The sequence below is a fragment of the Castor canadensis genome, chromosome 12 (genome assembly GCF_047511655.1).
Source record: "Castor canadensis chromosome 12, mCasCan1.hap1v2, whole genome shotgun sequence".
NCBI lineage: Eukaryota > Metazoa > Chordata > Mammalia > Rodentia > Castoridae > Castor > Castor canadensis.
In genome coordinates this window covers 81877011-81903329 of record NC_133397.1, presented here as the reverse complement: position 1 = coordinate 81903329, position 26319 = coordinate 81877011, and the positions used below count along the sequence as shown (strand labels likewise).

Sequence of the window (26319 nt, the reverse complement as noted above, 5' to 3'; positions counted from 1 at the left end):
AGGAAAGCCCTTGCCACCCAGGGCCAAAAAGATTCTCAAGGCACAGGCTGAGATGGAGTCCTTGGGCATGAAAAGGGCCACCCGAAGAAAGAAGGACATCATAGTTTACCCTGCACTTGAGGGGAGGTATTTGTAATTAGCCATTGACTGCTAGGTTTGGTGCTGAAACTAGCTACCTCCTACACATGTTGAGAAAAGGAAGAAAGAGCAGTTAGAATGCAGGAAAGAGGGAAAAACCCGCCTCGCCCACTTGACAGGCTCAAATTGCTGCTGCTAGTCGCCTGTGAAGCTGGGACAGTCCCCTTCCAACGCCCTGCTTAGAGCTTTCGTTGCCGTGGTGAGCACCCTCTGGGAACAGAAGGCGTGGAGGCCTTCTCTGAGCACAAAGGCAGACAAAGGGCACCTGTGTGGATGCTCAAGCCTATGCCCCTAACTGGTTACTGAATGGCTCAATTACTGTTCCTTGGCCAAACAACATGGGGGTGGGGGGCTTTGAGTGAAGCAAAGCAGAGAGAATCTTTATGACAATGACAACTTAAGAAGCACTAGACAATCAGCTTGCTGGGTGTTTCTGAACCTTCTGAGGGGGGTGAAGCAGTGGAGCAGTCATGTGGAAAATTCCCTTTCTCCTCAGCACTGTCCTTCCCAAGCTAAGGTAGAGCCATTGTGCTTCTTGTGAAAGCCCTCATTCCTGTCAGAATTCTGTCAGGCTAGGAGAAAAAGCCTGTTTCTGGGAAGAAGTCATATTTGGTAAACTTGGAGAACTGAAGGGTTGGGTGGGGTTGGTCACTTAAGAGATTTTTGTAAGAAAGGCTTGATTGTGTCTGATGTTTTTTTTAGAACATTGTTAAACAGAAAACCAGTTGCATCTGTCCAGACCATGGTGGCAAGGGGATGTGTGGGAGGGAGGCCTAGGATCCTCCTTCCACATCTTTCCAGGTTCCTCTATGTATGTGGTGCAGCAACAATGCTTGTGGGTGGTAAGACATGCTAAGGAAACTTCTGGCAGTATTCAGCTCTGTGGATTTCTCATCTTCTCTACAGGTTTGCTCTACCTGGGCCTCACACCTGGCAACTGTGCCCACTAACTCCATACTGAATGGCTCAATTCACAGGGAGTGGTAGACAGCAAAAAGAAAAACATTCTCTGTGTATCTCCTCAAACCAGTGTATCACCAGCCTTGCACCAGCAAGCCCCCACCCCCAGTGCCCTGTGTGGCACAGCACTATCAGAGGTCTGCAATTTGGGGACAGAGATGTAAGGCAGAATGACAAACCAGCCCAGCTGGCTACCTGCTTATTTATTTATTTTCATAGGCAGCTTGGTTTCTGTTGCTGTTTTCTATAGTAAATGTGGTGATATCAGGTCCCACCTATAGAAAGACCTTCCTTCACCTCACAGGGTACCTCTAGTCAGAGGTCTTAGGAAGCGAGGCCCTGCTGGTGATAGCCTTGGGAAGTTTTAGTCTCCATTGTGGGCACTGGCTGGAGCTAGGTTCTCCTATTAAGACTAGAAGCAGCTGCTGCCAAATACGCAAGAAACGCCCCTCTGTGCAAGAACAAAATGAGGAGGTTTGACCAAATGTTTATATTCAGTTTAGAAAATGATGCTCCAAATACAGATTGGCACCAAGAGATCTATCTTCCCACTGACTGCCATCCTAAAAAGAAGGTATAAGTTTTAAAAGTAGACAAGCCCAGTGAGAGAGGGGACAGGAGAGTCTAGACCAAGTGTTAAAAGAGAAGCCTAACAGGCAAAGTAGAATCTTTTGATTGAGAAAGAGGCTGCTCACATGGCCTGATTTGCCTGGGACAGTCATGGCTTATGCCTGCTACCCAAGTTGATTTTTTAAATGGTGGTCCATTTTCACTTGCAAGAAAAAGTCCAGGCTTTGATAATAAATCTGTGGTCACCCTTTTCCAAAGGAGGCATGGAGTTAAATGTGGAAATAAATCCAGAAAGTGACAAGAAGGACGTGGGCCTTCTGGGTTCACCTGGCAGAGCCCAAAGGAGAGACAGGTGGGAAGGGAAAAGGCCAGGTTGATTCATTCTGAAGCATGTCTAGAATCACAGCGTTCTGGCAATGTCTACCCTACATTTGCAGGGTGTGGATGTGGAAGGGTCTTTGGGGTCATCTACTTACTTCTTTCTATCAGAAGATGACATGAAGCTAAGAGAGATAAAAGTGACCTGACCAAGGACACAGGTTGATCCCTGGCAAGTAGAGACAAAAACTAGCTCCTGAGGGATCAAGTCCAGGTGCTACTTTCTGGGATGACTACAGAGGGATGACTCTGAAAGATGCTGCAAAGGATAAGCAGGCACATGAGGTCTGACACAGTGGCCCCAGGATAGGGAAGAGCCACAGACTACCCCATTTCTGAGATGGGGGGTCGCTGAGGGGAGGGAGAGTAGAGGAAGCACAGAGATGACAAGGTGTAGACTTCCTGAGCTTGCTGGAAGTGTAAAGCTGGAGCCTGGGTGAGACCCAGCCAGAGTCACAGGCAGCGGCTGATGGAACCAGGGGTAGATGGTCTCTCCAGGATGGTGACCACCAGGGACTGAGGAGTCTAACTGGCAAAGAGGACTATGAATGAGTGAAGAACAGGTAAGAAACAGGAGATGAAAAATGAATGGGAGCCAGGCACTGATAGCTTAAACCTGTAATCCTAGCTACTTTGGAGGCTGAGATCAGGAGGATCAAGTTTTGAGGCCCACCAAGGGCAAAAAGTTTGTAAGACCTCATCTAAATCAGTAGCTGGGTGCAGTGGGGCATACCTGTCATCCCAAGCTACATGGGAGGCTGAGATCAGGAGGACCACAGTCCCAGGCCAGCCTGAGCATCAAAAGAAAGTTTGTGAGACCCCATTTCAAAGGAATAAACTGAATATGGAGGCTTGCTCCTCTGTCTTCCCAGCTAGGGTGGGAAGCATAAATAGGAGGACATGGTCCAGGCTTAAGTGGTAGAGCACCTTTCTAGCACGCATGAAGTCCTGAGCTCAAACCTCCCAAAATATTTTAAAACATTTTTTTAAGAAAGTGAATGGGGCTAAATTAGAAATTTATGGACTCTAAGAATTTCCTATGACTTAAGTAGTAGTGAAATTTTACAGAAAGGCACTGCCTAATGACAGCTGAACTATCAGTCAGTACTGCTTTCTTAGCCCTCTCACAGAGCTCCAGTGGTAGGAAAAACCCTAAGTAAGTCAGTAGTAGCCTTGACCTCTGCTTGGCAGGTAGGAAAACTGAGTCACAGAGAAGCTGGCTGTCTCCTGCATTATAGTAGTGTCAGCAGCAGGGCATGATCCATAAGTCAGGAGAGCAGTGCCAGGAGCCAGCCCCAACAGTATGCCCCGTGGCTCCTTTGCAGTCTCACCTCCCAATGTGTTCTTCTGCTGATGCAGGGGCAGGTGGTGGCTTTTCTGTAGATTCTCCTATCTGAGCAGTTTCCCCAAGTCCTAAGGGCTAGGACCCTGACTCTGGCCCCAGTTCTCTGTCCTGCTAACTTTCTGTGCCATGGTGGTGAGTCACCCTATCCTCTCTCTCCTCCTCATCCTGGTCATCAGATGAGGGGCTCTGGTATCTGCCATCTCCAGAGTCTTACTGTTTCTGCTTTTCCAGGGATACCTGGCTTTGGCTCAACCATCTACTTAGCTGCCATTCATCCCTTCCATTCATCTTCTAGGTGTCCCATATACAGAGCATCCTCACAGATGAGAACAAATGATCTCAACTGTCTTTGACAATGTAAGATGCAACAATAGGCATGCAAAATATATTTTTTTAACTATCATATTTGGCCCAGATTTGTGGAGTTTTTTCCTCCTCCAGTAAGTTTTCATAAGATTAAGTTAAATATTTGAATTTATTACAGATAATCTGAAAAGTACAACAGAGCAAGCATACAATGGACAGCAGATTGACTATAATCAAAATGATCTACTTTCACCCTAAGGTCTCCTACACACATCCACAAAAATCCTGTACACCACTGTAGGTGGCTTCTCATACGTGACATTAGAAAAACCTCAATCTCCTGAAAAGAAAAAAAAAACATAAAATAGTTTCGGTATATGTGAACAGAGCACATTTTTGTTCGATGAAACTTCTTTGATGATGGCTGTTCAAATAACTACAAATATTGTGAACACGCCCACAGACATCATCCTTGGTTACTGTGGTCACACAGTCTGCAGAGCAATAGGGAAGACACAAATACTGAACGGTGGGCACATTCCGGGTCACCTTAATCTTTTCTCAAGTCCAAATGTTAGTTTCTAACCAAGTGTGTTGAAGAAGCCTTCCCCAGCCAGCAGGAGAGGCAGACAGGAATGAGAGTGTGGAAGGAGAAGAGGGCTTTGGGTAGCATCTGTTTCCCGCAACTTGAAGAAAGTCAGAAAAGAAACTCAGTGAGGGACTATGGTGCTCCAAGTCACGTAACCAAAAGGACAGCTAGAAGCAGGCCTGAAGGAGTGGAATTTCTGAGCCGGGGGTAGTCTTTGCTCTTTTTACCCCACACCACCTGTGAGATGTCCACATAAGCACCAGATGGGGCCCAGGAGTTTCACCTCTTGAAAATGGACAGGAGGCGAGGAACAAGAGGAAAGCATGAAGCACAGGTGGTAGAAGAAAACGCTGGACAGAATGGGGGAAAGGGCCAAAAGCCCCATGTCCCCAGTGCCCTGAATAGTCAGCAGAGGTAAAGGGGTGAGAGCCTCAGGCTCAAGGCTGCTTCAAGGTTACACAAAACCAGTCTGCGCCTAGACTTAGGGAGTGGAGCTCAGGGCACAGAATGGAGAGACTGGTGCAGAAAAACTTAGACTAGCAAGACACATGTATGTGCCTGAATCTTTGCCGTGCCAAGTTAGTGCACTATACACCCAGGACTCTGACGAATCAGAGCTCCCAGACAAATGCAACACTTGGAACCAGCAGACCTTTATTATAAAATCTACCATCACTGAAAGTGTTCAAAAAAAGTCAGACCAAAAATATCACATCTTAGGCAAATGAGTTGAAAATCTCTTACAACGACACCCTACTTTTTTCCATTCATTTCTAAAGTCAGAGGACACCTGGTGAAGAAACTGTGTTTAGGTAATGAAATGCAATTCCTAGCACACACGGTTTCCTGGTGGCAGAGAATGAAAATGACATCATGGAAACGCATGCACTCAACATCAGTCTGGAAGTTTCTAGGTGAAAACAGTAGTCTTAGTCATGGGTGGAAACCTGTGTGTGTGGTGTGTGTGTGTGTGTGTGTGTGTGTGTGTGTGTGTGTGTGTGGTGTGTGTGTGTGGTGTGAGTGTGTGTGTGTGTGGTGTGAGTGTGTGTGTGTGTGTGGTGTGTGTGGGGGTGTGTGTGTGGGGTATGTGTGTGTGTGTGTGCGTGTATGGTGTGTTTGGGGGTGTGTGTGGGGTGTGTATGTGTGGTGTGTGTGTGGGGTGTGTGTGGGGTGGGTGGGGTGTGTGTGTGTGTGGTGTGTGTGTGTGGTGTGTGTGTGTCTGTGATCTGCTGCTACCCCTGATTTCTGCCTTCAAAGATACAGTTTTGATAAAATTCATGAAGTTTTGATAAAACCTTGCCAAATTTTCCCATACTTTTGGCTCACCTCAGTGTACAACCTAAAGTAGGTTATACCACACCTCTGCTCATGTCATTTGGAAGGAAATAAATAATTGTTACTGAGAAGAAAAGAATTTTGTCTTCCACTGAAGGGCAAGGAACCCATGACATAAGATGGCTATCCCAATGCTTTACAGGAGCAGTCTGTTTGTGAAACATTCCCTATGGCGACCAGAGTGAGGATGTGCCAGACTTGGAACATTTGAAATCCTTTGTCTTAATTAAAAAGTATAGTGGGAGACATGGAATTTGGCCAAGCCTCATAAATCTGCTAAGAGAATCAAGACTGTCAGATAAGTTTAAATAGAACCAACGGAGCCCTCTGAGAATTAAGTAGATTCCCTGCCAGTAGCCAACACCTACTTTCCTGTCACTTCTGCACTCCACAGACAACCATGGTGCTCATTAACAAGCAACCCCCCCCACCTGCCACTGACAAGTGTATCCCCATGGAACACAAAATTCAGAGATGATAAATTTACTTCTGCTTGTAAGAATGGAACTCTCCTCCTGGCAATAAAAATGCTAGGAGGCTTTAAGGAAATGAGTTCTTTATCTGATAACCTACCTTCATTAACAAAGCCTGGTCCTCGGGGTCAGGACAGCTCTGCACTGCCAGCGAGAACTGCTCCAAAGCAACTGGAGAGGAAGAAACAGAAATAGTGAACAGTTTCCCTTCAGACTCTGAGTATCCCCAGCATGGAGAGAACCTTATGGTTGTCACAGATATAAATGGCCATACTTCCTTAGTGACAAGGTAGAGTTCCCCACCTGCCCCTGTGTGGGTTGGGGCCCGCACTTTGTGACTTGTTCATCTAGACAGTTGGGAAGATCACATCAAAACACAAGGCCATTACCAGCAAAGCTGTGCTGGGAACTACAAGGAATCCCTGGTTTCAACCACTGTGTGGGCCATCCTGTCCCCAGAGACCACACTCTATCCTCATGCCTTCAACTTCCATGGAGGACCCCACCTGCCTTTGGAAATTTGGAGATGCTAAACTTTCTACTTCCATATTTCATTGTGATTTCCAGGACTTTAATTCTTCTCTTGATGTCAACATGATACGGTCCAAAGGGTTGACTCAAGTAAGTGTCCAAATGCCCCCATATTTCAAGTCATCTTTCCCCAAAGCCCAAGAAGCTTTACCCCTACCCCAAATGCTTTAATGATCCATTTAAATTGGCTATGAGATCTAGACTAGTTCCATATATTACCCTCCCTTTTTCTGTATCTGTAGCCAAGTTCTCATCAAAGGCCCACTTGGATGAGCACCTTTTAAATTTGGTCTACATAAGCACAGAAACACAGACTCCCTCTCCTGAATGCCGTTTTGACTTTATTGTTTCACTCTTGAAGATGCTTCCAAGATTCTCCACCATCCCTTGTGACAGGGATTAAAACTTCCCGCATTACTCAGTCTAGATTGTCCAAGCTGTGTTCACTCTCTGCCTGTCATGACCCTTCTTCACGGCCATTCTTCTGGTAACTATCCCAGTCCCTGCCTTTAAATACAGCAAAACTGAGCTCTGCACTTGAACACCACAGGCCGGCTCAACCAGCCAAGCACAACCATTGACCACCTGGGTTCCATCTCAACCCATGCAGACTGTTCAAGGGTGGGCAGAGCCAAACCCTACCTTACAACTCAGGGATATCTGGATGCCACTGTCTTGACCCCAAGGATATCAGGACATCATGTTAACAAATACAGCTACTTTAAAAAGTAGCATCATGTACCTCTTTGCGGCTGCTCCCTTTAATACCATGACATTGGCAACATCTGAATTTCAGAGGGGTCCACACAAACTGTACCACGTAGAATCTTCAATTTCTTAGCAATTAAATTTATCTGGGCATGGTGGTCCATGACTGTAATCCCAACTACTCAGTAGGTAAAGGATCACTGCCCAAGGCTGGCCTGGGCAAAAGTGAGAGACCTTATCTGAAAAATAAACTAAAAAAACTCTAAATTTTCCCAGAAAAGGGACTCAATATATATTAAGAGCCATTCAGAACACACCAGCCCACAAAAGATCCTGAAGCAAGCACCCCCTCTCACCAACCCTGTCATCAGTTCTGGTTTGAACTCATGTGATAATGTATCAACTTATGACTACTGTCTGAGGATAAGTAGAGAATATTCACAAATTCAGGTGCTGGGTTTTCTTTAAATCATCTTTTGTTTGGTGAAGGGTTTTGCTCTGACATAGAGACTTAGTGTAGGTAATGCAAACCAAAATGCTTGCTGCTCACTTCCTCGGAGTCTCCTTAATTCTCATTATCAGTCTCTCCTCTTGGTGGTGACCACACATTCATGCCTCTAATTGCCCAGGCCCTGGACTCTGCTGTGACATTTTGAGTTGCTCACAAGATGTTCCCAGCTCAAGTTACATTGTACTCTATATATCCAATCCAAACTGTTGACTTCCATACCAAGGCAACACTTTCCTACATTTTCTCATTTCTAAGGGACTGTCATCCTCCAGCCACCAGCTTTTCAAACCCCAAGCCTGCTTACTCTTACTGCACCTTTCTTACAGAATGTTCCTGAAGACTCTTAACTCACTTTCCAGCCCTGACACCCAGTCCTCCTTTCTCATCTTGTCCTCTGCTACCATTCCCCCACCCCCCGCCCCCTGCCCAGTAACCTGTGGGCTCCGCTGCTTATAGCTTGTGTCCCTTCCTTTCCAGGTTCAGCTCCTTTCCAAGGTGCAAACCACCCTCTCTCAGGGCTTCTCACTGTCATTAATCCAAAGCTTGGTCCCTGCCCATTTGATTCCCTTGCCATCTCCCTTGGTCTGCCTGGATCCCGCTCTTTTTCTGGGCCCAGTAGTTGGGCTGGTCATGAGTGCCTTCACTTTGGCTACCTTTGGCAAGATAGAGGGAGTCAGCGTTCTCTGAAGGGTGCGGAAGTGTGGAGACGGACACCTGCTCACAAATCCCACTAGGAGGGATCATGGTGGAGCAGCCCTTGCCAAGCAACTCCTTGGGAGCCGAGCTTCCCTCGCTAAGGCCTCCTGGCTCCTTCCTGGCCTCTCCCTGGGCTCCTGGAGGGTCAGGCTCACTGGGCACCCTCATTGGTGATGCCTTTCTTTACCTATTCTGGAGCACAAGGCAGGACACAGTGGCACTGCCCCTCAGCCATCTTCTTTTCCCTGTGTGTGACAGCAGTGTCCTTAGTTCATGTTGCAGAACTGTCTGTCACTCCAAACTTTTAAGTCCCCCACACACTTCTTCACAACATAACAGGGAAGCATTGAGAGAGAGAGAGAGAGAGAAAGAGACAGAACGGGGAGATACAGAGATAGAGAAACAGGGAGAGAGACAGAGACACATACAGAAAGACAGAGAGAGAAACAGAGATAGAGTGACACACACAGAGAGACAGAGAGACAGACACACATGTAGAGACAGAGAGGGACAGTGAGAGAAACAGAGAGATATAGGAGAGTCAGAGAGACACAGAGAAACACACAAAGAGGCAGAGACAGACGGAGCAATACAAAAAGAAAGAAACAGAGATAGAATGAAAGGGCTTCATTTTGTAGAAAAAAAACTTTTCATGTTCAAAACCAAGCACAGGATAAACAGGGGCCTCCCACTTCTTGGCAGCCAGGAGTCACAGTGATGCTAGCACCCTGCACTGAGATTTGATGAAAAGTGTTGAGGTGACCCCAGGGGCTCTCTCCATGTGGGCAAGGTGACCCCGCTACCCCATCTCTCAGCTGGCTCTGTCATCAGCTCACAGCCTTTGTTCCAGAGGGCAGCGAAGCATGGCATATGTGGACCTTCTTTCTCTGTCCTCATGACTACATGCCCACAGGGGCCAGCAGGTACATCTCTGGCACATTAACTGAGTTCTGGCATGTTTTCTGTCCCCAGTACTTCCCAAGGACAGTTCCTTCATTATGGCAACATGGCCTTTGCTTCTCTGAGACAAACCCTTCTTTCTGCCCCAAGGCCACCAGTTCTTTGTCCTCTGGCTTGCTGGTCATACCCACTTGCTTTGGTCTCCACCCTGGGTCTCTTTATGCAAAGTATCATGTCCCTCAAGACCAGGAAAATTTCCTTCTAGGGAGTCTGGGTATGGGGGGGTCACACTCCAGCTTGGACTTTTCCTGGGCTTCCCACTGCCATCTAAGGGACACCAAACTAGGCAATGCAGTGCTCAGCACACATTGGGACTACCTCAGCCCTTCTTCAGTGTCCTCTTCACATTATTTCCTGGCCTCTCCCTAAACACTTCCCTTCTGCCAAAAACAGGCCCACTGTCATTCCCTGAATAAGCCCTCCTCTTTGTCACCTCTCCTTTGTCCACACAATGGCCTCTTTCCATGGTGCATTACCATGTTTGTCTTCAACTTTAGCATCCTGATCACACTTTAAGACCCAGTCTTCTGTGAGGTCATCTAGAGTCCCGTGGCATGTGCAAGCATCCCAACCTCTCACCGGCTGTCACAACTCATATGTATGAGGACTTATGTTCACACCTTATTCCCACTATTAGACTGAAAAGTGCGCCATTGTTCTGGTAATTTGAGTCCAAAGTCTTGACTATAGGAGGTTTGAAATTGATGCAAGCAAATAAACTAACAGTGTCACCCCTCTGCCCTGCCCTCCGCCCACCCGCTGCTTTGACATCTATAAGAAGGGAAACATATCCACTAAGACTGCACTTCTCTGGGCAGGCACAATGCCAGGTTGGCTGCTCCCTGGGGTGGGAACAGTAATGGGGTCTTGCTGACATCTTGGAAGCCTTGATCCTAGTCTGAGCCATGGGAGTGAGATGTGGATAACTGGCTGCCAAGTTCTAGATGTGGGCAGTTCCCAAAGCGGGTGGGATGTCTGAAGGACCACAGTCTGCCTGCAGAGCTCCAGGCCTAGGGCAGAAAGTAACTCCACTCTCTCCATGTGTAGGCCTTGAAACGTGTGAGGCAAGCCTCCTCCTCCTCAGGGTTGGTTCCTGTGAAGCTGGATGCTAAAGAAAGCCATCTGGGGCCTTTGGCTCAGGCACAAAGTCACAGAGGGAGCACTATATTCACTCACTTTCCTCTCAGAATCAGCCTAGGCAGATGTGGCCATTCACTCAGCTCATCTGAACTCCTCACTGGAACCTGCAGATGGGTCAGTCTGTAACCATGGCCAAGGTTGCTGTCCGGGCTGCTCTGAGAAGCAAAACCAGAAGCAGCCAGCAGTGGTGGTCATTATCACCATGTCTTCCCAGTGTCACCAGGGCCAGCCAGTGATAGCATTCACCATGAGACTGTACCATCCTCCCTGCAGAGCCCCTCACACTGCCTTGAAAGACAACCCTGGCAGTGACACTCAGCTGGAGGTCACCCTCTGCACCACTGTCCTATCAGGGGAACAGAATTTGGCCAATTTTGGAAAACCAAGAGCCATGGACTCTGGACTCTGGGTGAAGTACTTAAGACAGGAAGATGATGGGTAGGACAGCTGACAAAGTCTTCCAAAAGCCCTGGTAATAATGCCTTGCCTCTTCCCAGGCTCCCTACTGACAGTGGACACCGACAATGAAAAAAAGTTCCAGGCCATGACACAGGGTCCCGTGGAACTCTTGACACTCACCCACTGTGTGGGTTGTTCCCCCAGTCCTGCACCCTGGCCACACCACACCACAAGCCCTTTCCCAAATCATTCAGGCCCTCCTCACCTCCCTCCTTGCTCTTTCTTCTGCTTGTATGCGCTTCTCACCATTGTCCCGTGGTAGATCTTGCCTACCCTTCAAAAGGCAGAGTTTCAGGGAGCTCGCCTTGCTCAGGACTTTGTGAGGAGCCCTGTGCACCTTGCATCCCCATCTGCACCTGGCCTAAGACACTTATTGTCGCAATTCTGATGAATACTCCTATTCTTATTGACTCTGTAGTCCCCAGTCATAACACAGCTCCCAGAACAGTAGGCCTTCAATAAATGCATGTTGGGATGGAACTGTCAGTCAAGGCCACCGAGTCAACGCACTCAAGTCACACAGGTGGGGCAGGTCCTGTTTAAATTTTTTTTTTTTGGTGGTACTGGGGTTTGAACTCAGTGCCCGCTTGAGTCACACCTCCAGCCCTATTTTGTGTTGGGTATTTTTGAGATAGGATCTTGCAAACTATCTGCCGGGGCTGGTTTTGAACCAGCAATCCTCCTGATTTCTGCCTCCTGAGTATAGTCATAGGCATGAGTCACCCACACACCCAACTAAATGTGGTTCTTCAGGCAGCAATTGGGGTCTGAGAGGCAGAGCAAGTGTCTACTTCACTAGGACAGCCTGCTATCATTGTCTCATAGTCTGAGGCAATACTTCGATTCCATTTCTTACAAGAGGAAAAATCAGAGCAATCTGAGGTCGGCTGCTCACAGCTACCACTGGTCCCATGTGGTAGGGACTTTAGGCATCTCTGTGGCTTAGGACAGAAGTTGAGTGTCTCCTTAAAACAATTTTTTGTAGCAAGTATCAGAAAAATTAAACTACATGCCCAGGGCCTAGAATGGGTTTGCACACAATTTAATTTTTCTTAACCTGCCCAGGACTGAAGAATAAGGCAAGGAACTCTGATATTTGCTGCATCTTATCTTTGACATATTGTAAGAACTTTTGTAAATGCCGCAATGTATCCCCAGTACAACAATAAAAAAGACAATTAAAAAAAGAAAGGAAGAAATAAAATATCTACATTATAGATTTTAAAAAACCTTCTGTATATACTAGGAAGCAGCAAGTTGGACATTTTGAAAAGTTATTTATTCTGCCATGCTATGTTTTGTTGATTGACTTACATATTTGATTCATACACTTTGATCTCTGGTTCACAGTAAAAACTGGTTAGAAGCCACCTCTACCACAAGTATTTTTGCTGCACTCTTGGACACAGAAGAATATTTACATGTGCTTATAAAATCTAGGGGAATTTCTTAATTTTCTGAGTTGTCAATTAAGAGAGAATTTCTGAGTGATGATCAGGAGCAAAAAAATAAATATCAAGGTAGTGTTACCAATTTCTACTTACACTGATGTTAAGTAAAATTCTCCCCATCAAGTATTCAATAGCCACTCTGTTAAACCTGATCAAAGGTGCTAAGTGTCAGTAGATGAAGGTGAAATGATGGTGAAATCTCACTTTTAGCTATCTTGTGACCTTCTTCTCCATTTAATATTCTATGCCACTTTAAACACATATCAAAACTTGCTAAATGGTTATATCTGAGAGGGAATGCTTCTCTCTCTTTTTTCCCCTCTTCGGTTCTCATGTTTCTGAGGAAAAGCTATCATTTTCCAGTTCATAGGGCATTATGTTTTCTCTGCAAATAAAGTCTCATAAGTCACAAGCAAGGAGAGAAGTAAATTCATGGGGAGAAGACACAGCACTGTTTTTCCTCCTGGCACTTGGGATCTATGATAAGTTAAAAATGATGTTTTTATCTCTAGTGATTTATCAAACTCGAGATTTCACAAAGGATAAACAGATGCACCGAAGAAAGAATACATCATTTTAATGCCTCGTTTTGACACTTTTGGTATCTAAAAAGCATGTGTCTTAAACAGCTCTCCTCCAAACACTTAATAGTTTCCATGATTTACACATTTAATTCTTGTTTTTTAAGACACACTAAAGTGAGAACATGTCAGGCAGCCCCATTTAAGAAAATGGTCAGATTTGAAACATACAGATTATTTATAGATGGAAAACTCAAGAGCTGAAAGAAAATCTGATCGTCAACAGTTGCTTTTTCTATGTTTTTTTTTTTTTTCCTGTAGTTCATTTTGGTTTTTGTGTGGGTGGCTCATGTGAACTCAAAGGTTATTTGCTAAATGTTTTTGAGATTAGAACATGTTGTTCTTTAAAACCTAAATTTAAGTTTATGTTTATTGCACATATGCTTAACTTTAAAATATGTGGAAGGGGATAATTTTTTAAAATATAAAAATCATATCCATAGTTGCTAGGATAAGACAAGAGTTTCTACACTTCTATTTTTATTCACAGTGTAGAAGGTCTTATTCTCAATCCTATTGCTAATGAAAAGCTCACATATACTTACTCAGTACGAATTGGGGATTGTTTTTTTGGTTTTATATTATTTTTGACTATTAATGTGGATACTAACAGCTTATGAGATTTTTATTTGCAGAGAAAACATAATGCTCTATTAATTTGAGCCTTAATTTGAAATGACGTAGGTGTCAGGAGATATAAATTTAGCACAGAATGCTGACCAGATCTTTTCAATTCACCATACTAGGTACAAATTTTTAGTCGCTTAGTGGCAAACAAAGGAGCAAGAACACATTTTAAAAGTGGAGAGACCTTATTTTTTTCCTGCCTTTTTAGCAGTGCTATGCTGCCAGATTGAAGGCCAACAAGTATGCTGGGCCTTTCCATGTGGACAGAGAGTAGAAGTTGACTGGGATTTGATTCTTTTGTCTGTCCCTTATATAGCTGCGAACTTGGGCAACTTATTTAACCCCTCTGTGCCTCAGTTTCCTTAGGGGACTCTGTGAGTTTCTTAGGAGATTAAACCAATTATAAGAGCCAAGCATTCAATACAGATGTGGCACAGAGAAAACACTTGATCGCCAAGGACTGCTGTGATCAATACATTTGGCTGAGATACCTGGGCCCAAAGACCAGTGACATTTTATCAGCATCCGGGTTGAGTACAACAGCTATATCCTGTTCTTAATAAGCTGCCACAAAACAAATATCCTTCAGGAGTTAGATCCTGCCTTTTTTTTTTTTTTTGTCTTCCCCTTTACCAGTGCAACAGAGTCCTGGAGTCTCCTTTCAAGGAGAGTGCATTAGGCTCTCTACGGACAGGTGTGTTCAGTAACAGGCTCCTAAGTGCAGGGGTGATTATGTCCCTTGGGGAGGGCAGCATGACAGCACTTGTTTAGAAAGCTGCACTTGGAGTCCTCAGGTCCAGTGGACTAGACCTCAAGTTCACCTTCATGGCCTATGGTAGAAGGCCAGGCTTCAAGATGGAAACCTCAGATCAGGACTAACAGGTACATATTGCATGGTGTCAGAGAGGGGCTGTTCCCTGGGGACACTCCCTCTCTCCCATATTCCAAGAGGAAGAAAAGCTAGAAATGTCATACAATACTAGGCGGTCTGTGGTTTTGTTTTGTTTTGGTTTTCTTGCTATGTGGCTCAAGCTGGCCTTGAACTCATGATCCACCTGCCTTGGCCTCTATGTTTTTAAAGTTTCTCTTTTCCTGTGTCTATTCGATTTGCTCAGGGACCATGAAATTAAGCCCAGTTTGGCAAACTTGCATGTTCTTCCAAGTCTTTACAAACCGCTACACTTCAAGTTCAAATTTGTTCAACTTCTTTTTGAAGACCCATCCTTTATGTTAGCACAAAGTACCTAACGCTTCTACGCAAAATGGTCTCTTTGTCACCAGGCTTCCCCTTGGCCTCCACCTTCATGAATGTCCCTTGCAGCACTATCATGCACATGTAAAGAGGTGGGGTTCTCACTCTTTCCCCCACGTGTTGCCACCTTCTGGGTTTCGCAGACTTCAGACATGACAGCCAGTGCCCCAGGATTCACTGGGCTACTCAGGAGAATCCAAAAACATTCACCATGCTGCTTCTGGCCATTGTGCACACTGTAAAATGGGGACCCTCAACTCGCAGAGGCACCTTGCACTCACAAGAACCACTCACAGGTTCAGGAATTCAATACATGATTGGGACAAAGAAGACACAGCTGGGGACAATTCTTCTCTTCTCCGATCCTGGGGTCTCCAAGATGCTGGGTCTCCCTGGATCTGGAAATGAATTGTGCCTGCTCATTATGGGCTCCCTAGACTGCTGGCCAGTTTACTGGCCCACGTATTTAATGGGCGCTAGATGCAGCTAGAGGTCATAAGCAGAGGCAAGTACTTGGGGCTCCCTGCCTCCTTAAGGCTAGTAGGGTGGGGTCCACACAGGAGACCACTCTAGAGTTTGTCTCACCAACAGATGGGTGGGAAGGAAAAGTTCCTCTGGTCACCCACTCTGGCCACACTCTACATTTCCACTTGTAGCAGGTGTAGCACAGCACTGCAGGAATTCATCACTCAAAGAATAGGACATGCTAATTTGCATCTCTGTTTCCACACCAGGATGGGTTTGCCCTTCAGCTGAGAGGCCTTGGAGTCTTGGGCAATTTTGGTAGTTGTGTAAGGGGACTGACTACAAGTACCCAGAATCCCACAGGACTTGCAGTTGAAGTTGTGGCATTTAATATTTCTGGGTTTGCATAATGTAATGCACAATGAGGTGGTGATTATATTTTCATAATTTCCTAGGTGACGAATGCCAAAGCCTAAACTGAATTAAGGTGAATGTAGTTTGCATAAAGAATAACCTCATTAACAATTGGGAAAAAAGTGCTAATCCCATGAAGAATATTGGAACAAGCACTAATGGATACAATACAAAAATAACGTTTTAATAATGTATGTCATCATGTTTTTATTAGCAAAGGAAGTCTCATTTCAAAACACATACATCCTTGACAGGAGTCTGAAATTAATCCTCAATAGGCAGAAATCCACACCATTATATTTTCTAATTATAATTATAACCTGTTCTCAATATGAACATTCCAAATTATTAGGCACTTTATTAAGAACCAGAAAAGGGACTTCCTGCTACATAATGAGAACTACTCACCAGCTGAGAGAGAGAGAGAGAAAGAGCGAAAGCGAGAGAGAGAGAGAGAGAGAGAGAATTCTGCACAGAGCTGAAAAGGGGTGGATGCCATTTAGTTAATGAAAGTGCCTAGTTTATTCTTTTTTGCCTAGAAATTGACACAGCCTTGGGGGCTCAGACACCATCAGGCTTCAGAACTGTTATTCTATTTCTAGGGCAAGATAAAAATGTGTATCACAGAAAAATATCAATTTATCATTGTAGTGGTTCATCCCACTACAGAATCCACTGGAGACTGCTTAACATTTGTATTTTGAACACAGTTTTCCCTAGTCCTCAGGTGACACACAGATACCGATGCCAGAAGGCTTTTTTTCCATTTGTTCCTAATAAAAATTCTAGTTCATTTTCATCTGGGGTGATGTTAAGGTCTGAGCTCTAACAGACTGATGGCCCTCTTCCCTTCTGTGTGCTCTTCCTTCACAAATCTCTATAGACAACATCTGGGCCAGGTCACAGAAGACAGATGGGCTCTTCTACTTCTTCTGCCATTCCCTGGAGACCTCTGCTGGAGGGCAATATGCCATTGAATGGACTGATGTGTTGACTAGATTTCCTGGCTGGTGCATACTCACTGCTCTCTTCTCATTAGGACCCATCATGTATCTGTACAAACCTCCTTCTTGCAGAAAGATTTCTCTATTTCAAAATACTGCTAAAGACTGCTAATTCTTGAATTAATTGAACTAATTAATTCAAGAATTAGTTGAACTAATTCTTATTATTTTTCTTCTTTTTACTTTATATAACCAAATCCTCTTTATCTGACCATGAACCTAAAAACAATCACTTTTGCTCCATGATTATTAGCCAATAACACATCCAGAATCAATTGGGATTTCTTTTGTGCTGCGGTGACATCCAATCTTTAACATTTCTTCCTGCTGTTAAGACTTCACACATCAAGACTTAACCCATTTGATCTTCCTCTTAAGGAACAAAGCCTACAGGCTCTACTTTGATTATGAAGACTGAGGTTTCATAGACTAGTGATTAACAGTAATCAATATTTTTATTAAACATATGAGTCAGATGCTAAGGCAAGGATTTTAGAGGATCATCTCATTTAATCTTTCCCAGAGTCCCTGAGGTAGATACCATTCTGTAAATGAGGATGAAATGGAAATTCAGAGAAGCTGAATAACTCACATAGCAGGTAGGGGGAATGCCAGGATCTGAACCCAGATAACTGGACTCTGGAGCCCAGGAGAAGCCTGTGCTGTCTGAATGCTCTCATTCCAGTCTCCTCCTCTCCAGCCCTGTGTCATGAAGCTCATCCAAGTGTGCAAGGTCCCCAAGCTGGTCCTTAGAAGGAGAGAAGAGGCCACTCCTTCCAGTTCACAGTCCTCAGAGCTGTTAGGGAGGGTACAGGGCATTCCTGTAGCACTTACAATAGGGCACTTACTTGATCATGTGGCACTCAGTTACAGGGCACTTAACAATGTGCCACTTTGCTCTTTTGGAACTTCCTAGTTCGGAGGGGAGGGTGGTAGAAAGGCTGAGAGGCTAGGTTAGATGCAGGGATTCCTGAGTTGATGGCCATGATTCCTGCTCAGACTCTTAGCAGACTCCACTGATGAGTTCTGCCCATGAGACAGTGATGGAGAAGCACTAGGAACCTGGCCCCTGCAGCTGTAGAGGTGGCCAAACCTGGCCCTGCCCTCAATGGCCAGCAGTGGTTACGGGTAGTGGCACAGCAGGCAAGCTTAGTGAGCTCCTGGCCTTTGTCTTTTACCACTTCCCCCCACCATGTAGTAAGATCACCTTGGTGAACAAAACAGTTCTTGAGATGAAACAACTTCAGTGATAATCTGTTATGACTCTTGCTTGGTGCTGTTTCCTTTTATTTTGTTATTTTGGTTTGGTGAGGTCAAAATGAATATTCAGCATTATTGATGCATTGGCTGTAGGGGACTGGCCTGGGCCCTGTGGGATATTTGGCACCATCTCTGGTTTCCACACACTAACCACCCCTTCCTTCCCCACCTTCCCCACCTCCCGTAACACTGTCTTCCTCAGACACCAAAACTGTCTCCAAACATTGCCAAATATCTGCTAAAGAGAAAAATTGTCCCTGGTTGAGAACCACTGATTTAAGAGGCAGACCCTGTTTCTTTCTAACTTGAGGACTAGGCTTCATTAGCCAGTTCTGGACCTATTAAAAACACTCTCGCTTTATCTGTATATGGCCCTCCAATTTGTTTATTTAAGAAGGACAGTCACTGTTGGACAGACGGCCATATCTGAGAGTTAGAGTTTTGCCAACTGGCTCCTGTCTGTTACCATTTGCAATTGTCAGGTTCTATTAGGTAAGCAGTTCTCAGTGGGCCTAGTCACTTGGTCTCTGTTCCTAGTAAGCTGGCTGGGAGTTGATTTGCCACAAACATCAAGTCTCTGTAAGTTATTTGGGGCCCTAAATCCAACATGAGGCTCAAACCAGTGTAAGGATTTCCCTTCCTCTGCAAAGTTAGGTCCTCAAAAGACCTGCAGAACTTTGAGCCACCCAAACACAAGTATGCAACTCACCTCTGTGAGTATGGGCCAGAGATAGGGAAGCGACATGCTGCAGACAGGAGTTCCAGACATTGAAGAAAGTTTCCTTCTTGGTCATCACCTGGCAATATGATAGAAGAAAAATAACCACTGATGAAGAGAATTGAACTTGCTAACATGATACACCACAAATATCCAGATTTTCAATACAACATTAAGCATGGACATGATGAAAAGCCTTTGGTAGGTCAGCCACTGTGATTTACAAAGCTAAGTCCTTAGATGAATAAATGTCATAAATGATGTATGGGGAGACTAGTTTCTATATGTTAATTGCTCACACATGGCTCAAACATGGCAACTATTCGTGGCTGATTTTTGAGAGGTAGCAAATGTTCAGGAAACAATTTGAGGACCTGGCCTGTGCTGCATGCTGGGAATACAGAACAGGGTCCTTCTATTCTGAGGCCAACATGGGCAAAAGTGGGAGATCCTATCTTAAAAACAAAAGAACTGTGGGTGTGGCTCAAGCCCAGTGAGCTCAAAGCCCTGAGTTTAATCTCCAAGACAAGAAAAATTGAAGAAGATGCAGTGAGATTGTTTGCATAGGGTCACTGCCTGAAGAAGTCTAAAGACCAGAACTAATTACTTTAATCTATTCCTCAACATGACCAGTTCTCCTCCCTTCCCTCTTTCCCTCAGCCCTTCCCTTCCTCTTTCCCTTCCTGTGTCCCTCCCTTCTTTCCAGGGTATCCAGATGCATCCCTTTGTTTCCATAGTGCGTGCTGCAGGCCTGTTACATCTCAAGAATGGGCATTTGGCAGTCTCCCTGTCTGGTGTGTGTGAAGAATTAACATAAACAATGAAGAGGCATCCACAGTACATTTTCATCATTTATTCACCTAATGAGTGACTTCTGTGGGCCCACTCTGTGTATGATGGTCCTTCAGTCAACCCCAAGTGGGGAATCTTTTTTTTCCCTCTTTGTTCCATTTTTCAGTTGAAGAGAAGTGAGGAAATACAACTGGAATAAGATAAGAATGCAGAAAATACACAAAAAGGAGAAAGATGCTGCATCATGGAGCTGGGAGTTAACAGTCATTTCAGGTGGAGCTAAAGGCAGATTCTTATCTGACCAGAGAAAAGAGTTAAATTTGGCTTTTCTGACTTTTCTTTGTTCCTTCTTGCCTTTCTTTGTTTCGAAAACCTAATGGTTTGATATTTAAACTTATAGCATTTTTTTTTTTAGTGCTCAAGGAAACAGCACTCAAATAGAAAGTTAGACTTGCTATATTTGCTTCCCATTTGTTTTTAACTCACCAGCTGATGAGCCCTCTTGGTTAAAAAGTAGCCTGCTTCCCAGCAGCTTTGCATTCTGTAGGGCCTGGAGGTCTCGCTGTGCAAGATGCCTCCTGTACCAGAGTGCTTTGTGCTGCAGTGGAAAAACAGTGCTGCCAAAAGCCTCTGCCCATGTATAATTCAGTATGGTCACCCAAGGCAGTGGCACAGTTTGGAGAACAATGTCATGTGTGTGTCTGGTTCCATATCTGACAGAGCATCTTATGACAACTGAAGGATATTGTCTGCCTAGCTGCTTCTGGAATCAGTATCTATTTGCACTTGTGTCATAATTACAAATGAGAAGGCGTGGCAGCCCACAGAAGGGAGGACAAGAGCTGGGTAACTGTTCCTGGAAGTTCTGGAAGGAAGAACCTAACCTCTACCCATTAGACTGTAGTATGATCCAGGAAACTCGTGACAAGCTCTCCTAAACACTCATTGGCTGTTCCTTGCCCCTGCATGGGAGGGAAACTAGAGGAATAAGACACTGTGCAGATAGATGTTCCAAATAGAATTGAGGGCATTGAAAAATTTTTTTTGAAACTCAATGTGTAGAGTAGTGACACATGTACTGGTTGTTTTTATTCCATCAAATTGACAGGTGATGACCAAGAAGGAAGCCTTTTTCAAAGCCTGAAACTCCTGTCTGTACCACATCACTTCTCTGTCTCTGGCCCACGCTCATAGAGGCGGGTGGGTGTGGAATACTGTGGTTGGGTGGCTCCGAGCTCTGCAGGTCACTTGAGAACCTAACTCTGCACAAGGGAAGTCTTCACACTGGTTTGAGCCTGATGTTGGATTTAGGACCCCAAATAAATTACAGAGACTTGACACTTGTGGCAAACAATTGCCAGCTTACTAGGAACGATGGCTGTGACACTGGTCTAGTTAAAAGAAAGCCAGGGGCAGCAACTGACTGGAGAAGAAACTTTAGATGAGAAAGCCTTACAGAAGGCTCTTTGCAAAGACTGCTGTGATGGTTACTCCTCCAAAAAGTACAAAAGAAAAGACAAGTTCAAGTTAAGGTGGAAGCTTCCAGAAGGTCTGCCAGCCAGCTCCTGAGACTTTTTCCTTATATATCAACATTCCAGTGATGCCCCAGGATGCTGGAGCAGACCCACTGTAACCTCATCTCTGCTGGCAAGTGGCCCCTACATCACGTCTAAACCTGCCCCAGGCAGAAAGGGACCCAGATCTTGGAGCATGTTGATAGAAAGGCAGCTCTACCATTTGCTTTGCAAATGCCCAGCAAAGCAATGGACAAGAGAAGTTTCTGTCCCCTTGAAATAATAAGCTGAAGACAATGGGGGTTGCACAGTGGCCCACATAACCAGAGAACTGACCCAGGAGCAGTGTGGGGGCCTCAGTCCATCCCACTGTCAAGTGTTTAAAATGAGTAGATCACGTAGTCAAACTCTGGTCCAGCCTCCAAGCATAGAGATAGTATCAACTTCAGGAATGTCATATCCACAGTTAGAACAACCCTCATTGTCTACACAATGTACAAGATTAAAACATATTTGTTACACAAACAATATTGAAAAAAAAATAGAAAATCTGCTCTCCTACCTTAAAACATCTTCATGTGAGGTTTCAGGGAAGAGCACTTTTTAAATGATATGGTTGTCCTTTACTTCATCTAGTAAACTGGTTGCAGAAAAACCCTGTCTAACTTTGCCTTATGCAAACTAAGTCTTGATTAAAATGCATCAGACAGCACTTAATTGCATTTGTTCACTTAGCCTTCAGAAGCCCTGAAGGTAAGTTTTATTGATATTTTCATTTTGCAGGTGGAAAACTGTGACACAGGAAGGTTAAGTAATTTCACAAAGTTGCAGAGCTGTGCTGGGACTTGGCACACAGGCTGCTGAGCCAGTGTTCCTAACCACAGGCTATACTGCCTCCTAATGGTCTGAGGGTGGGGTAGCTTCCTAGCACAGCCTGCCCCCTCCCAAGCATGTTGTTTATGAAGATGCATTACCACACGGTCACGGTCACACATAATGTAAACAACCTCCCACTCTCAAAGCATCTAAGGAAAAGATATGCTCATTTCCTAATAAATCATCAAAAAGCTAAGAGAGAGCTGAACACATAAAGAACCATTTTCCTCATGGTGGACACTCACATCCATTCCTCCTCCTTCTTTCCAAGAAAATATCCAATGGATTTGGGCAGTAATATAGACAACTAAAGATGCTTCCCTAGAGAAGATCTAAAAATACCTCTCAACTACCATGGCACTTAGTGGAAAAAGGCAAAGTGCTTCCTCCCTCAGAAAAGGAAGAAGATGAGGGTGTCCATTACGACCACTTTTCTCATCATTGTGCTAAAGGTTCTAGCCAGGGCAATAAGGCAAGAAAAGAAACTCAAGGAATAAGTGAAACTGTCTTCATTCAAAAAGGTATGATTGTCTATGTAGAAAATCCTAAGGAAGACAAAAAAGCTATTAGAACTAATAAGAGAGAATTAAACAGGTTGCAAGTTACAAGAGTTACATTAAAGCCAACTTTATAACAATATACAATTACTATGACATTGAAAATCAATTGTATATCATCTTTATTCCAGAAATGAACAATTGGAAACATGAAATTAAAATGTCATTATGATAACATCAAAAGTTAAACTTAGAAATATACTTTGTAAAATATATGCAAAATCTGCACATGAAAGCTGAAAGATATTGTAGGGGAAAATTTAAAAGAACCATCTAAGAAAAAGGGGATGCTGTGTTTTATAGGTCAGAAAATTTGATGTTGCTATGATGTCACTTCTCTATGAGTTCAAAATACATGCCATTCAAAACTCCTGTGACTTTTTTTTTTGGTAGAAATTTACAAGCTGATTATAAAAGTTTGTATAGAAATACAGAGGACCTAGAAGAGTCAAAACAATTTTGAGAGATAAAAAAGTTGGAGGGTTCACATTGTCGGATTTCAAGACTACAGTAAATGTAACAGTATGGTACCAGGATAAGAATAGAAATGCAAGCAAATGGAACAAAGCAGAGAGTCCAGAAACAGAGTTACCTATATTATGGTCAACTGATCTTCTTTTAAAAAATTTTATGGAACTTTATTCCATTAAGCAAGAATTTTTTTTCCAGTAGTAGAGTTTGAACTCAGTTCCTTGCACTTGCTAGGCAGGTGCTCTATCCCTTGAGCTACACCCTCAGCACTTTGATCCTGGTCAAAGTACCCAGGGTACCAAAGTAATTGAATAGGGGAAAAGTAGTCTTTTTAAAATAAATGGCACTAGAACAACGGAACATCCACATGCAAAAACAAATAGACCTTAACTCTTACTTTACCTCATACATTATAGTTAATGAAAAGTGATCCACAGACCTAAATGTAAGAGGTAAATTCATAAGACTTCTAGAAAAACCACAGAGAAAAATCTTAGTCACCTTGGGTCAGGTAAAAATTTCAAAAAGTAAGACATAAAAAATTCAAATTTCATCAAAATTAAAATTGTTTTCTTTAAATGTACTATTAGAAAATGGAAAGGCAAGTAATGATTAGAAGAAAATATTTGCAAATTATAATAAAGGACTTCTATGCAGAATTTATAAAAACTCAAAATTACAAAACCAAAATCCATTTAAACAAATGGACAAAAAGAAAAATGGAACAGATCCTTCACCAAAGAAGATACATGAAATGGAAAATAAATAGTTGAAAAGGACTTGAAAAATGCAAATTAAGACCACAATGAGATACCACTTCACGCCCACTAGAATGGCTATAATGAGTAAGACTGCAGTACTGAGTACTGGTGAGGATGTGGAATAGCTAGAAATCATTGCTGGTGAGAATGTGAAATGTTGCAGCCACTTTAGAAACAGTTTGGCAGTTTCTTCTAAGATTAAACATATACCCACCATAAAAACCTAGCCATTCCATTCCTAGGCATAAACCCAAGATGAATAAAAACATATCTCCACATAAAGATTTGTAGGAAAATGTTCATAGACGTTTTATTCCTCAAAGCCAAGTAGGGATCAACCCATATGTCTGGCAACGATTTAATGGGTAAACCAATTGTATACACCCATACAAAGGAACACTACCCCACAATTAAAAGGAATCAACTATTGATACACAAATACACCTGTGTGGATCTCAGAAACACTTTGTTAAGTGACAGAAGCCAGAAACAAAAGACTAATTTATATTAAATTATACAAAAGGCAAATATACAGCAAAGGAAAGATTGGCGTTTTTCAGGAACCAAGGTTGGAGGAAGGGATTGGCTGCCAAGTGGCCTGAAGAAACATTTTGGGGTGAAGGGAATGTTCTGTATCTGGATTGTGGTTGGGGTTATGTGACCAAAAGCATTTGACTGTACCCCTGAAATTGGTAAGTTTTAATGCATATGTATATGGCAGCTGATTTTTTTAAAGAATGCCTGCCACCAGAATTGGACATGTTGCAAGCTCCATGGCCAATAAGAACAGGTAGTTGACTGTTGGGTCCTTCTGGGGAAGCTATTGTTTTCCTGATAAAAAGAGTTACACAAGCTGGCACATGCCTTCTCCTCTCTGCCCTTCCCCACTCTGTGCTTGGACCTTAGTCACCTCATGACTATAAGAACTGTCAAAGGCCACACTCTGGAGACACATTGGTTTTCCAGGGCTGCTGTGACAAATGACCACAATTGACCATAATCATGATGGCTTGGAACAATAGCAATATATTCTCTCCCAGGTTTGGAGGCTGTTAGTCTGAGATCAAGGTGTCAGCAGAGCCAGGCTCCTTCCTAAGGCTCCCTCTAGCTTTATCCAACTTCTGGTGGTGGCCGGCAATCTCTGGCCTTCCGTGGCTTGCAACTGCCTCACTCCCATCTCTGCCTCCACGCCACAAGGCCCCTCCCTTGGGTCTGTCTCTGTGTCTTTTCTCCTTTCCTCATGGGGACACCAGTTACAGAGGAGTTAGCCTCACTCTCTCCACTACAACCTTATCTTAACTTTGCAAATACCCTTTCCCCAACTAGTTCACATTCACAGGTGATTAAAACTTGAACAAACCTTTTTGAGGTAGACAATTTAATGCACAGTATGGAGGTGGAGGGGAAAGACAGCACGAGTGTGGGTCCTGTATGGGTCACAGAGCTGCCATATAAATGTAAATAGTCATAGTGGGGTTTGAATTTAGGGCCTGTGCTTCCTGCCACTGATGCCATGGCCCCAGTCCTCTTTTGCTTTAATTATTTTTAGGACAGGGTATTGTGCTTTTGCTTGGGGCTACTCTTAGACTAAGATACACCTATCTACATCCTTCCACGTAGCTGGGATCACAGGTGCATGCTACCACATTTGGCCTATTTGTTGAGGTGGGGTCTTCCTAACTTTTTGGTAGGGCTGCCCTTAAATTGTTGTCCTCCTGATCTCTGCCTCCCAAGTAGCTGGGATAACAAGTGTGAGCCACTGTACTTGGCAGAGCTGCATTTAAAGAAAATCAACTTCTATCATATGTATGTGCTCCAGAATCTTGGCCAATACATGACCTCCTTCCTCTAAGTACTGACAAGGCATCCCAATCCCTTCCTGACCTGTTCAGCAAGAGGGAGGGAGGCTCCAATGCTAGTTCCATGCCTGGTAGTTACTTTCAGTTATTTGGAAGAGTGGATAATCAGATCTTCTTGCCAATGTTCCCTAACCTAGCCACAACCCCTCCCACCATCTCAACCCTGGGTTTTCCCTCCTTAGTCTCCAAAGTGGTGAGGTGTTCCTGGTCTTCTCCCCAGCAAGCCATTTTAAGGCTTCTGCAGTAGCTTCCCCAATAGGGTCTTAACCTGGCCCATATCTTCCCCCAGCCCTTGCACTCTGTGACCACCATGTTTTCCAGCCACGCTGATGAGTTCAGAGTCCCTCTTGGCAGTTACCCTCCTTCCTGCTGCTTGGCCCAGCTCCCTGTTCGCCATCTCATTTATTAATTCCCACGAGGCTCCTCCTCCTTCACATTAACATGGTCATCCAGGGCCCATTCCTCACCTGGCCTGCTAGCCCAATACCATGTCAATGACTACGAATATCCAATTGGCCATTCCATTTCTCTTTTTAATAAGATGGTCAAGAAAAAGTCTGAGCATGGAATCCGAATATCCAATTGGCCATTCCATTTCTCTTTTTAATAAGATGGTCA

The 26319-nt window shown here is 44.1% G+C and overlaps 1 protein-coding gene across 1 annotated transcript in view; it reads right to left on the bottom strand.

Annotated features, from left to right (window-relative positions):
- Positions 1-26319, bottom strand: part of Acoxl (acyl-CoA oxidase like) — a 353884-nt gene that overhangs the window by 47023 nt on the left and 280542 nt on the right. The window contains exons 16-17 of the mRNA XM_074050254.1: positions 18863-18950; positions 6195-6265 (exon numbers count right to left, since the gene is read on the bottom strand). Of these exons, the coding sequence (XP_073906355.1) occupies positions 6195-6265; positions 18863-18950 (159 nt within the window). The remainder of the gene's footprint in view (positions 1-6194; positions 6266-18862; positions 18951-26319) is intronic.